Source organism: Apium graveolens, chromosome 10, assembly GCF_009905375.1.
Source record: "Apium graveolens cultivar Ventura chromosome 10, ASM990537v1, whole genome shotgun sequence".
NCBI classification, from domain to species: Eukaryota; Viridiplantae; Streptophyta; class Magnoliopsida; order Apiales; family Apiaceae; genus Apium; species Apium graveolens.
The window spans coordinates 233,889,521-233,901,651 of NC_133656.1; the positions used below are offsets into that span (position 1 = coordinate 233,889,521).

At 35.2% G+C, this 12,131-nt stretch overlaps 2 protein-coding genes across 3 annotated transcripts; one reads left to right on the forward strand and one right to left on the reverse strand.

Moving 5' to 3' along the window:
* Positions 1-310: 310 nt before the first annotated feature.
* On the reverse strand, positions 311-4,210 carry LOC141693685 (choline monooxygenase, chloroplastic-like). 2 transcript variants are annotated; one of them, XM_074498838.1, is made up of 10 exons: positions 3,814-4,207; positions 3,576-3,621; positions 3,187-3,322; positions 2,168-2,242; positions 1,878-2,087; positions 1,633-1,725; positions 1,313-1,434; positions 1,103-1,196; positions 695-745; positions 311-618 (listed from the first exon to the last, which is right to left on the reverse strand). In XM_074498838.1, exons 1-10 carry the CDS (start codon positions 4,088-4,090, stop codon positions 475-477), a joined length of 1,248 nt encoding a protein of 415 aa, XP_074354939.1. In that variant the 5' UTR covers positions 4,091-4,207; the 3' UTR covers positions 311-474. The 2 variants fall into 2 exon arrangements, with proteins under 2 accessions (XP_074354939.1, XP_074354940.1); XM_074498839.1 differs by having other exon boundaries at positions 499-637; positions 3,814-4,210.
* Positions 4,211-9,052: 4,842 nt separating this feature from the next.
* LOC141692993 (plant intracellular Ras-group-related LRR protein 6-like) lies at positions 9,053-11,769 on the forward strand. The gene is made up of 3 exons (XM_074497971.1): positions 9,053-9,467; positions 9,558-9,727; positions 10,849-11,769. Exons 1-3 carry the CDS (start codon positions 9,261-9,263, stop codon positions 11,570-11,572), a joined length of 1,101 nt encoding a protein of 366 aa, XP_074354072.1. The 5' UTR covers positions 9,053-9,260; the 3' UTR covers positions 11,573-11,769.
* Positions 11,770-12,131: the final 362 nt, after the last annotated feature.

The following is a 12,131-nucleotide window of genomic DNA, read 5'->3' on the forward strand; positions in this document are numbered from 1 at the left end:
CTCTGACGAAACCGGAATTTGTTGGCTGACTCGCAAGTCATAGCTGTGTCCGAATCAGTAGGTCTAACTTAGCATTACAAATGTACCTTCTGAAGAATGTCAAGCATGTATCTTTTAAGCGAGTTTACCGGTGAAAATTTTGTACTTTCCGGCTTGTTGAAGCAGAATTTTTATAAAACTCCAAGCGTGGAAAGAGGAATCACATTTGTACTCTATTATGCACGGGGTAACAATGGAAATAATTTATTTGGACTTAACCGTGCTTATAATGCACGGGGTAACAATGTAAATTATCTGATATCAACAATCGCAAAAAAAAATTATAGATACTGCTGCAACTCACCATCAAGCAGCTAACTAAAATATAAGTAGAACATGAGCCAAGATTATTTGAAGTTTTAATCAGTTTATAGTTATACCCTGTACTAATAGCTCACAGGCTTTATATTAATAGAACATTTCTATGAACAATATTTATTTTTCAAATGCCAGATTCTCGTGCACTAGGCTATGGAAGTGGTGCATGCCCTTCTCAATTGCTGGTGCATAGCGGCCAGTGGAATATGCTGGTGATTTAAGACCTTTTTGAACGCCTTCACATACAATGAAATCCTCATCCTGGAAATAAATCTCACCTCTTTGAACTAATATATTTTCCGATATTTATATGATGAGGAATTAGACTTGGTGTTACCTGTAGGTCTCCATCGCCTTTGAAACTATTCTCGATAAATTCTGTGTCACCCTGCAACAAGACAGGCTAATTGTTATATGCAACCAGTTATCTGTAGTTGTTACACTTAAAAGCTAGTACTATTTTAGCTTCATTTGTCGAATGCTTCTTTTGAGCTTTTAGGGAAGTAAGCAGCACAAGGAACAACATTTTCTAGCATCTAGAGGGATTGAGGCAAGGATCTGGTTAGTTAAGCAATTGCAGATGTTGTGACATACAAGGCAATGGGAGCTATAGAAAATATTTTTGGGAAGTTATCATGAAAGTAATCAACCTTTAACTTTTAATCCGAGTCATTTGCATTCTTAGCAGTGTAATGATTATTTTCTCCAATTTGTCTCTGGGAAGAAAGGTAAAGCCGGAGATTACCTTAATCAATGGATTGAAAGAGTAGTCAGATATCACCTGGCACTTCTGCGGTCCTAGGGGTAGTACTAGATCCGTTTTCATCCAGGACCCATACCTGAGATTTTTGGATCCAAACAGAAGAAGTATTAAAACAATGAAACTAGAAACAGGTGAAATATAAGCAAATTGACACAAGCAGGTATAATAGTGGGCTGCACCAAGTATACTGACCAATTAATAATAAAATTGGGATATATGAAAGCAAATACAGGTTTTGATCCAAGCTGATCAGTATCTCCTGGCCTTTCCGCTTGATCACTATCCCTCATTATAATGCTACCCTTCTCAAATATCTATATTTGCAAAATGCAGAGAATCATAAAGATTAAAATCATCAGATTTACAAAACCACAGGAGAATGAACTACAACTATAGCATAAGCACAGGTCTTCTGAAATGTTCACTTGTTACGCCTTAACTAAAGGTACAAGCTTGGTACCAAAATACCAATGATATCAAAGGTGAACTGAGAGTCCAAGAAGGATGCATACTGAGTGGGAATAGGAGTCAACATTGAGGCCTGCTAGAGATTTATGTACAAATGGTACATGATATCCGCCATCTAAGAAGTTGTCACAGAATACCTGCTAGACAATAATGGAATTCTGAGTCGTCCACACATAATATGTCCTTATGAAAAGCATATCCTTAAAAAAGAACTTGTGAGACTAAACACTATGGCCTTGTCAACCTTAAATGGATGTCATTAAGAGATAGTTATAAAAAGAGAATTAACCTTCCAGTTACATTCAACGGTGGTTTCACGTCTGCGCAGATAACTCATAGATGAATTCACTCCATTGGCACTCAGAATCTCTGCTGCGCTACCAAGCCATTCAGTACCTATATTGCCATCTAAATCTTGATGAGAAAAATTTTGAGATTCCAAATTCAGAAGAATAAATGGTCCCCAGCTAGCTACTCTGATCGGAACCAATCCAAAGTCCTACATTCAGATGTCAGCAATTAGAAGATGTGGCTTAAGCATGGGATTAGAGTGCTACACCACTAACAGTTACTGCATACGTTAACATTGAAGTCCTTAATTCCCGTGATTCTAGTTGCCTTGAGGAGTTTTCCATCTAATCCATAAGTCCATCCCTACAGAAGATAACACATTAGCTAATTCTTCCACTTTCATCAGAAAAACATATATCTCTCCTGTTTACTTTCAGAAAACATGAAAGCGGTTGGGTTACACTGATCTAAATAATGGATACCATGCTAACCTAGTTATTGGTTAAGAACTTTTTTAAAGTTGGAGCAACTTCTACAGCAAATTCAGACTAAACTCGATCACTTGGCTTGAGAAACGGCTACAACATCCAAGTAATAACCTCACTGGCTCATCATCATGGCTAAAATTGGGTTATAATTATTTTCTAAAATCACAGAAGTGAACTTGATAGATCAATAATTACATTTTCTACTAGAATAGTTTTAAAATCTAAATACCTGCAGACAGAGATAATATTTCCAACTTAATTGATAAAACTGTGACTGAAGGCAGATCACATTCTTATCTCCAAAACAATATACTGTAAAAATATGTGCATTTTAGTAAAGTAATTTCAAATTAAGAGCACAACTCTAGATATATCCACTGATGTCACTATTACTTACTAAGACTCAGGTATGAGTGTAGACATGGGTGCCTAATCAAGTTCGGACTCTTATTTTTCAAAAATTAGGATTTTTAAATGTTGATCTGAAGTACATCACAGGCGCGAGAACAGACTTGTAAACATGACAGTTGACAGATAGCGTCGACTACTGATAAAACGTATACACTTATACTTATATTTCAAATTCATAGCATAATATCAAAAGGATAACAGAGAAGCACGACTTCATGTGATGAGCCATACTTTTATGGCCTTACATTAAAAGGTTCTGGCCTAGAACCACACGTACACCCATGTCATGTTATGTGACACGGAAATGAGAAAAGAATCGGAGAGCCTGGCTAACAAGAGATCTAAAAGGTAGGAAATGCAGCAATCAGCTGGTGTAGATCATGTTCGTTAGAGCTTTAAAGGACTTACATGATAGGGGCAAGTAAAGCAAGTCTTCTTGCCACTTCCAAATGACAGGAGAGAGGCATGATGGCGACATACATTGTGAAATGCTTGTAATTCACCATTATCATCTCTACACACCACATACTCTATATTTCCTAACCTGCAACAGTTCAGTAATCAGCCAGCTCAAACAATTATATAAAAGCAAAATCAGAACAAGAATAAAAGACTCACTGCACAAATACATCCAATATGGGCCTCATTTGTTTCGCCAACTTTGTAGTTACAAATCATAGTCCCCATAAAAATAATTTATTCGTATTTAGTATCATCGTTCAGTATTTAAAAATATGAACCAAATTATCCCCTAAAAGAGAACCATCAGTACATAAGCTACAGAATGTTAAGAATACCTGCCAGTGAAGAAATCACCTTCTTCTTTGATCTGCTCTGTATACCCTAGAAGTGTAGATCAAATTCAAAACATTCACATATAACATTTGGATGCACGAAACGTAGCGTTAGGAGAGTGATTTTAACCCAGTTATATTAATGAGTTTTCAGTACAAAAATATAATAAAAATCTTATATTTTTCAATCTTACTATATATGTTAGAATTCCATAATTTAAATGGTCTACAAGAGTCATACCAGCAACCAGCCAGCCCCTGTGAAAGATACGATCAAACTCGAGAGAGAGAAACGAAGGATTTGTATACCAAGAGCTCGGTGGAGTTGAAGCTTTTTCAATCGGGATTTTAGGATCAAATTCATCAACCAATAATCGACCCTCTGATATCAAACTAGAATTACAGATTCTGAGAACCGATCGAGGTCGTATGTTTAGGAATAAGTTAGCTTTATTTCGACTAGTACAGACATTTTTCTGGAAAGTGTAAGAGAAGTGGAGAGTTTTCACAATCATCATTTCCTAGTGTGTGTGTGGTTAAGTTGTGAACAACAACACAATGCACTCAATACACAAAATCACGTGTACATTTTGTAGACAGAGAGCCGATGATACCTCATGCAGACAACAGTGGCCCCTTGATCTCTTTCATTTTTTGACCAGCAACATTTCCTTCCTTTAAATTTTAACCTACCACATGTAACTCATTCGATTGACACCGAGACTTTAGGGTTTTACCACCCCAAAGTCCTACTTTCATTCCAGGTGGATGCACGAATTTAAGTAGGGGTCATGACGGTGGAAGCCCTCTTCAGAATTAGTCGAGGTGCGCGTAAGCTGACCAAACACTTGGTTATCAAACAAAACACTTCCTTGCTTTAAACGGCTAGTCATCTAGAACAGCGAAGTGCTGGTTTGTTAAGTTTGTATATTGTGGACTTGTGGCCATATGCGCAGTTTTTCTTGGAATTTATTTCAAAAATTCTAATACTGCTCAATCATATTGTATAAATAACTAAAATACTTGCAACCGAGATATTTCACAAAGAAATTTATTAACTATTAAGATTATTTGGGGATTAAAATTTACGCACACCCTTTCTAGTTAAAGAAAGGAGATACAAGAAGTGAATTTAAAACTGTGCTCCCAACTTTTTACCTGTTCTTGTTTTTTTTCCTCTCAACTTTTTTTTTTCTGGATTTCAATTAAAAATCTGAAGCACATTGGTCGCGTAAAAGGGAAGATGACAAAGTCATACAATATTCAACAGGACGAACAAAGAAAAAATAATTTAGAGGTAGTTTTAGAAAATTGCATGAAATATTTGTACAAGCTTAAAGAAGATGCTCCATGCATTAAGAAAGTTATTGATAAATATCTATCACAATGTCTACAAGCTTAAAGAAGATATGCATCAAGAAAGTTGTATATGAAATACATGAGTCACTTTTTTTAAGAACAATGAATGTGTATGATCTGATTAAGGTGTTTATAATTCAGATTTAGAACTACTTCAGTCCAGGGACTTTGAAGCGGATTAAAAGGAGAGATGTTAATCTGCTTGTTGGGAAAAGTGATCGTTTTGGTGGATGTCCAAGTTCATATTTCAATCTTCAAAACAGTTATTTTTTTCTCCATATTAGTTATGTCCGGGTATTTGAGGAATGTTAAATGCATTTGGATTTGGAATTAGATAAGTCCTATGTGAATAATGTCATAAGCACGGGTTTGTCTCGTCCTAATTTTTTAAATTGCGTCATTAAATTTTATTCCTTTAGTTAAAAATTTTACACTATTTATATATTGTGCACATACACACACAAGCCGAGGGTGTTTCGAAAAACAACATGTTCTTTCTTATGAATGAGGGGAAGACTGCGTATATGTTACCTTCTGCGAATGCGAGATATACTGGGTATGTTTGCTGTGATATTTATAACTACTTCTTATATATAGATGTCATTTGCATACCAGCTCCGGAATCATGTGTTTGAAAACTTTTTGATAGCTAGTGATAGATCTAACTATACACAAAATTTACTGAAAGAGTTTGATTATTTTTATTGGTGATATTAAAAACCAATTCCATTAATAAAAATGAGCCATACTTATAAAAGTTTGTTCTTATTATATTTCCGCGGGTACAGTACACCATGTAAAAACAGAAATGTAAAAAACCAGCAATGGACAGAAAATGGAAGGCTAATAATAATTCTACAACTTCTGCACAAAAGCTACTTCAAAAAATGTACACATGCTAAATGATTTCTGCACTATATTTACCCTTGTTTGTTTTCTCTATTCCTTCAGTACTAGTATAACATTATCTCTTTATAACCAGTATTAGTCGTTTTGGTTGGACAAACCATTGACATTAGTCGTAACCTGATTGCTAATTCTGTGAATGATGGTCTAGATCAGATGATCAGCACTCCTCCATCAAATTTCTCTACTCAGTATCCCAACGTGCAGCTGGAATAGAGGGTCGAAGTGTGTTATTTACAATCCCACCTTCATAAGAAGTGTTAATAGTGTGTATTAACAGATTTTAAAACATGAAAGCTACGAGTAGTTAATGTGCTCAGTATGCGAAACAGAGATCAATCTTCGGTCTTTTGTTGTAGAAATTCTCATGTGGAAAATATTTAGAGTTAGAGGAGGACTAATTCCGTCCTGTTGATTTCTATATATTTTTCTTTTTTTACGTCTTATTTAATTTAATATATTTTAAAAGTTATCAAAAATAGTGAAAAATTTAATAATATAAAAATTAACTATATTAACTATTTTTTCCACTAAATTTACTTTATACATTAAATATTAATCGATCCCGCGACTTTTCTCAATGTTTATATTTTTTTTTACTAAATTACTCTTTTCCTTCTCTCTCGTTCTATGAACTTACCAAAAATAATATTTTTTAAAATATTATTTATCCTTTGGGCACGAAGGAAGTTCGTTTTAACGGTGAATTGAGATGTCCCATTAAAATTAATAAACTTCGTAATTGTATTCAAGTAACCTGTCACTTGTTCTTTTTTTAGGTAAAAAAGAAGCTGAATAGTTTTGGCGTTTTGCAAAACTCCAGTATCTCCGGTGGTAGCAGGTAACAGTACCTAAATTACTCTAAGAGTTTATAAATGAACCGAATTGTCGTGGTGCGTTGACCGGGTGTGTAGACTGAGGAATTTGATAACAACGAAATTTGAAATTTTTTGTCGGAATCAAAATCTACGATTATGGTTTTTCGCCTGAAATGTGAGCGGAGTGTGATGATTGTGATGAATTGGGGGTTGAGATTGTTTAGAGTTAGGGGTGGCTCTTAAGGCTCTCGCTTCCGACACCTTACAATTTGCCTACATCAACATAGTTCTTGGAGAACAAAAAATCTAATGGGTTTAGATTTTATATCACGAGGCCCAGTAGGATACTTACTGAAAACCGTCTTCTACTAACTTTAGGAATGTCCGCCGGCTTCGAGACTTCGCAAATAATGCAACTCCCCGACCGAGGATAACCCCGCACTACCAGTTGTTTCTCTAGTTCGTGGACGCAGGTATAACTATGGTTTACCCCAAATGTTGGACGTATTCTTGTCCCTGAATGAGGAGTCTCTCACTAGATTACAGTACAAGTGATCCCAAGTTTTTAGGTATAAAGTGCATGATACTCCGAAATCTTCCAACGAGGACACCCGTTGACTACAGAGATAGAGCTACCAAAGCATACATCAGAATTTACCCCACATCCCCAATTAGGACACCCAGGAGGAAGTCTTCCATCCAGGTATACTCCTGGAGGTCTCTAACCACGGATACCGCCTTCCTGTGATTGCATTACAAGAAGTAATTCTTCAATAGAGTACATGCGGAAAATATGTTAGTGATAATGATCTATCGTCTTCCTATCCTCGCGAAGCATCAAAAAAATCAGCCTAAAAATTCATATGTTGTCGGCCAAACAACGGGACGCGCCATAATATCCATATAGGTTGGGGCACGCCTGATATGTTGGGGTGTTAATGACAAATAATAAGAAGTTCCATATTAAATTTGAATTAATTTTTTAATTATAAATAGTGATGAACCCCTGCCTCCATTTTATTAAAAATACACTAAATTCATAAAAATTAGTAATTACCTTTAAAAACACACTTAGAAAGGGGGTTGTGACTTTGTTGTACTGCCAATACAGAGGAGTTCTCCTCCTAGTCATAAATATCCTCGTTTTGCTAAATTATAAATTCAAACCGTACGTTTCAACTGGGACCACTTTCACATACACACTCTTCCAACCTTATCATCTCATTTTTGCAGTTTTCAACACTGTGCCTTTCATAGTGATTCACTTTCTTACAAACATCCAGAGTGTATGCATATTGCCAGTATAATTACAAATTTATATTACACATAGCATAATGCCAAACATTAAGTAAGACAATGGAGGATTTACGAATCTATGTGCCGTTGAAATACCTCTCCAAAAAAATAATTGAAAAGCATGCAGTTTCTAAAATATCGGCTCGGGGTATTTGGGTCCTGTTTATATATTCTTCTGATTAATTATGAAAATTGACCTACCCAACAAAAATGCAATGATAGACTAATACACCCCTGAACATGCTGGTTGATATTATAATAATTTCAATTTCACATAAAACATATTCGCTTTAATCATATTTCGATATTTATATTCTCTCCATTCATGAATACTCACGCGATTCATTTTCAGTTGTCCTGATTTGATTTGTGACCGTTAAATTGACCGAATTTTAACTGAAATTTATGTATTTTATTTAATGAAAATAATTTTAAAAATTATATCATTAAAAAGTACACCTAATTTATTTTATCATGTACTCCCTCCGTCCCGTTAAACGTTTTCCCTTTTGACTTTTGGTACTGTTCAGGATAAGCGATCGACTACTAATTTGCGTTTAATCTATAATATCAAACATAGTAATGAGTGATTTTGTTTGATTCGTATTTATGAGTACTTTAATACAATAAAATTTTTATATTTAATACTAATATGAAATTAAAGATATTAACAATTAAAAGTGTGCATTGACAAACATGTCACACACAAATAAAAACGTTTTTAGTGACGGAGGGAGTCATTTTTAATTTTTTAAAATAATAAAGGATTAAATTTTAATATTTAGTCAAAATTTGGTACATTTAACACATGAGAATTCAAACAAAATTTATTACGTGTATTTATTTCCCCATTTTTAGAAGAGTGAATTTGTAAACTCCTTAATTGATCAGTTTTGATTATGCAAGTTACCAGAATTCACGGGCAGGGCAGGGTTGACAAAATGAACAAGTACAGTTAGTACAAGGGCTTGTATTTTAGTTCGTCATGCCCACGTGTGTTGTACCTCATTTGTGCTTCTCCGTACGTATCCTCCTCCAATATATATATCCATGACTTCATAACTACATAGATAGATACTAGTACATCTTCGTTCTCTTGTTTTATGCCCCCTATCTAACACGCAGACACTCACACTCATCACTTCCCCTATTTTTAACACAACCAATATATTTGTAAAGTCTCTCCTGCACTTCAAGCAAGCGAGAGAGAGAGAGAGAGAGAGCGGGAGAGAGAGAGCGGGAGAGAGAGAGAAGAGGAGGGGAAGAGAGAGAGAGAGAGAGAGAGAGAGAGAGAGAGAGAGAGAGAGAGATGATGTACGAGCAGCGAACGCAGGTAATAGCAAATAGTAAGGATCGCGGGATGAGGAGGACAAGGTCGATGGGCACAAGGGAAGACAAGTCACAGCAACTTGATGGTGTGTTAGATTTGAGTGGAATGTCTTTGGAATCACTTCCAACTCCTTCTATTAACTTAGCACTCATCTCCAACTTAAACCTCTCCAATAACAACCTTCAGGTACACCTTCATCTACAAATTATATCCTGTTTACTCCATGTATAGTTTAAAATTAATTGATTTTTTATTTGATTATTGCTAAACTGACAGAGTATACCAGAGTCATTAACAGCAAGGCTCCTAAATGTATTGGTACTGGATGTGCACTCCAATCAGCTTACAACACTTCCAAACTCAATTGGATGTTTGTCAAAACTCAAGATTTTAAATGTCTCCGGCAACCTTCTTCAGTCCCTCCCTGCTACCATTGAGAATTGCAGGTATTTCGTTTTCTTTTATATATTATTTTTCTTTCAATTCTGTCCAATTTCATTTTCTGTGTGTGTAATACTTTTAACTTGATGTGTATATTCAATCCGTCTCATCAACCCAACCAAAAGTCCATGTCAAGCGATTGTTGATAACTATCCATGTAATAAAGGAGGGGTCAATTAAGCGCATATAGATGATAGATGATTCACACAAAATTTCGGTGTTAAAACTAGTCGTAAAAAATTATAACGGACAAATGATTATATTAATACTCGCTTGTCTTGGAGCACGATTCTTAAATTATTAGTCATTATATATATGTACTCCCTCCGTCCCTAAAAATGTTTAATGTTTGTGTTGTACACGTTTGCCAATACACACTTTTGATTGTTAATATCTTTAATTTCGTATTAATATTAAATATAAAAATTTGATTATATTAAAATACTCATAAATACGAATCCAACAAAATCACTCATGTTTGATCTTATAGATTAGACGTAAATTAGTAGTCAATCGCTTATCATGAACAGTAAAAAAATAAAAAGAGACAAAACATTTTGGGACGGAGGGAGTAATGTATAGAGGCATGTCCTGTACTTCTTACTAGTATATGGCAACTGGGAAAGAGTACTGGTATTATATTATGCAGTGATGATATAAGTTGACTAATAGAACAGCTTGGTTTGATAACACTAAATAATTTATAGACAATTTTTAATAACCTTTCAGTGGTGGAACAGTTCATATCAGTGGGTAGTTCATAGTTGTGCACCCCACTAATAAAACTATGTTTAAAGTTTTAAGTTTGACAATATAGATGGTTTCATTCAAGCTTATATTAAAGCAGAATGATCACAAAATATTGGTGTTTTCATTCGAGCATATTAAAGTTGATCGCGATACTAGTGAATTGATCATATAAATTTTACAACGCAATAACATTTTTAATATACTTTGTAATTGATATTCAAATTAGCCAGTTTAAGGCTCGTGAGCTAATACGTGACATTTGGGACCGGTCTGAAAACTATAACATGTAACATTTAGGTATTTTCTACTTGTGCATTATATATCAACTTCTACTTTTAACTTTATTTAATTCTTGAACTCAACATGGTCTATACAGATCACTGGAGGAGCTAAATGCAAACTTCAACATGCTAACAAAAGTCGTAGACACAATAGGGTTTGAGCTCATCAACTTAAAGAAACTCTCTCTCAACTCAAACAAGCTAGCTTTCCTTCCATATTCAACCTCTCACTTAACCAATCTCTGCATTCTAGATGCCCGTCTCAACTGCCTCCGTTCCCTCCCTGACGACCTCGAAAACCTGATCAATCTCCAAGTTCTTAATGTAAGCCAAAACTTTCAGTACTTAACAACCCTACCGTACTCCATAGGTCTCCTCATTTCCCTTGTTGAACTTGACATTAGTTACAACAGTATCTCTACGTTACCAGACTCGATGGGATGCCTAAAGAAGCTACAAAAGCTCAGCGTTGAGGGCAATCCGTTGGTATCTCCGCCAATGGATGTAGTTGAGCAAGGGCTGTATAGTGTAAAGGAGTATTTGTGTGATAAGATGAATGGTGCACATAAAAAGCCTTCTAGGAAGAAGACGTGGATTGGAAAATTAAAAAAATATGGAACCTTCGGTGGATCACCTAGCAGAAGCAGAGCGCAACTTTTAAGCGTGAATCATGGTGATCAAGTAATGGAGAGACAAGGATTTATTATAAATCATAACACCTCTGGTTATAGCAACATTCAAGCCATTGCTTCACCAAGGTACTTGAGTATGTTTTCTCCGAAGCGGCTTTTCTCTCCAAAGCGATACTTCACCAGGTGAAAGAATCAAATTGCAAGTTCTATGCATCTTTTTATGAACTTGAGATAATATGTGCATGATTCTAAAGTCATAAGTGTATCTTTTAAGTTTTTTAGGGGTTCTGCCTATGTTTATTGGAATGAACCATTATATGATTTTGTAGAGACTTGTATATAAGTACCAGTTTGTAAATGCATGTGTGGTTTATTGAACATAAATTTTGCTGATATTTGCCCGTCCCCTCACCTGTACTTTAATTCTCGTAATGCAAGATAAATAACGATGATCTACCTATTACAAAAGAAGTATAAATTTATCGGTCTGTGTTGTGCTACACGGACAGGCATGTAGGTGTTTAATTGTGTTAACTTTAGACAATGTGTTATGTATACAAACAGACGCATTGTCACTAATTATTAAGCAGAAGAGAAGAGACTGCAGTTGCAGTTATCAACTGCGGAAACCGCAATCCAGCTGAAATCAAATCGATGTTGCTATCTCATATAATTGCCTGAACATATATATATATATATATATGTTGGCTCCATAGGATATGTGCGGTACAGGCCTGGTAGACTTC

What these genes read in the sequence shown, in the direction of transcription:
- LOC141693685 (XM_074498838.1), bottom strand. Translation starts at nt 4,090, where the DNA reads ATGATGATTGTGAAAACTCTCCACTTCTCTTACACTTTCCAGAAAAAT. An exon ending in TTAAGGACTTCAATGTTAAC is followed by an intron (nt 2,088 to 2,167) that starts GTATGCAGTAAC and finishes ATCTGAATGTAG; the next exon opens with GACTTTGGATTGGTTCCGAT. An exon ending in CTTTCAATCCATTGATTAAG is followed by an intron (nt 746 to 1,102) that starts GTAATCTCCGGC and finishes GTCTTGTTGCAG; the next exon opens with GGTGACACAGAATTTATCGA.
- LOC141692993 (XM_074497971.1), top strand. Translation starts at nt 9,261, where the DNA reads ATGATGTACGAGCAGCGAACGCAGGTAATAGCAAATAGTAAGGATCGC. An exon ending in TCTCCAATAACAACCTTCAG is followed by an intron (nt 9,468 to 9,557) that starts GTACACCTTCAT and finishes CTAAACTGACAG; the next exon opens with AGTATACCAGAGTCATTAAC. An exon ending in GCTACCATTGAGAATTGCAG is followed by an intron (nt 9,728 to 10,848) that starts GTATTTCGTTTT and finishes TGGTCTATACAG; the next exon opens with ATCACTGGAGGAGCTAAATG.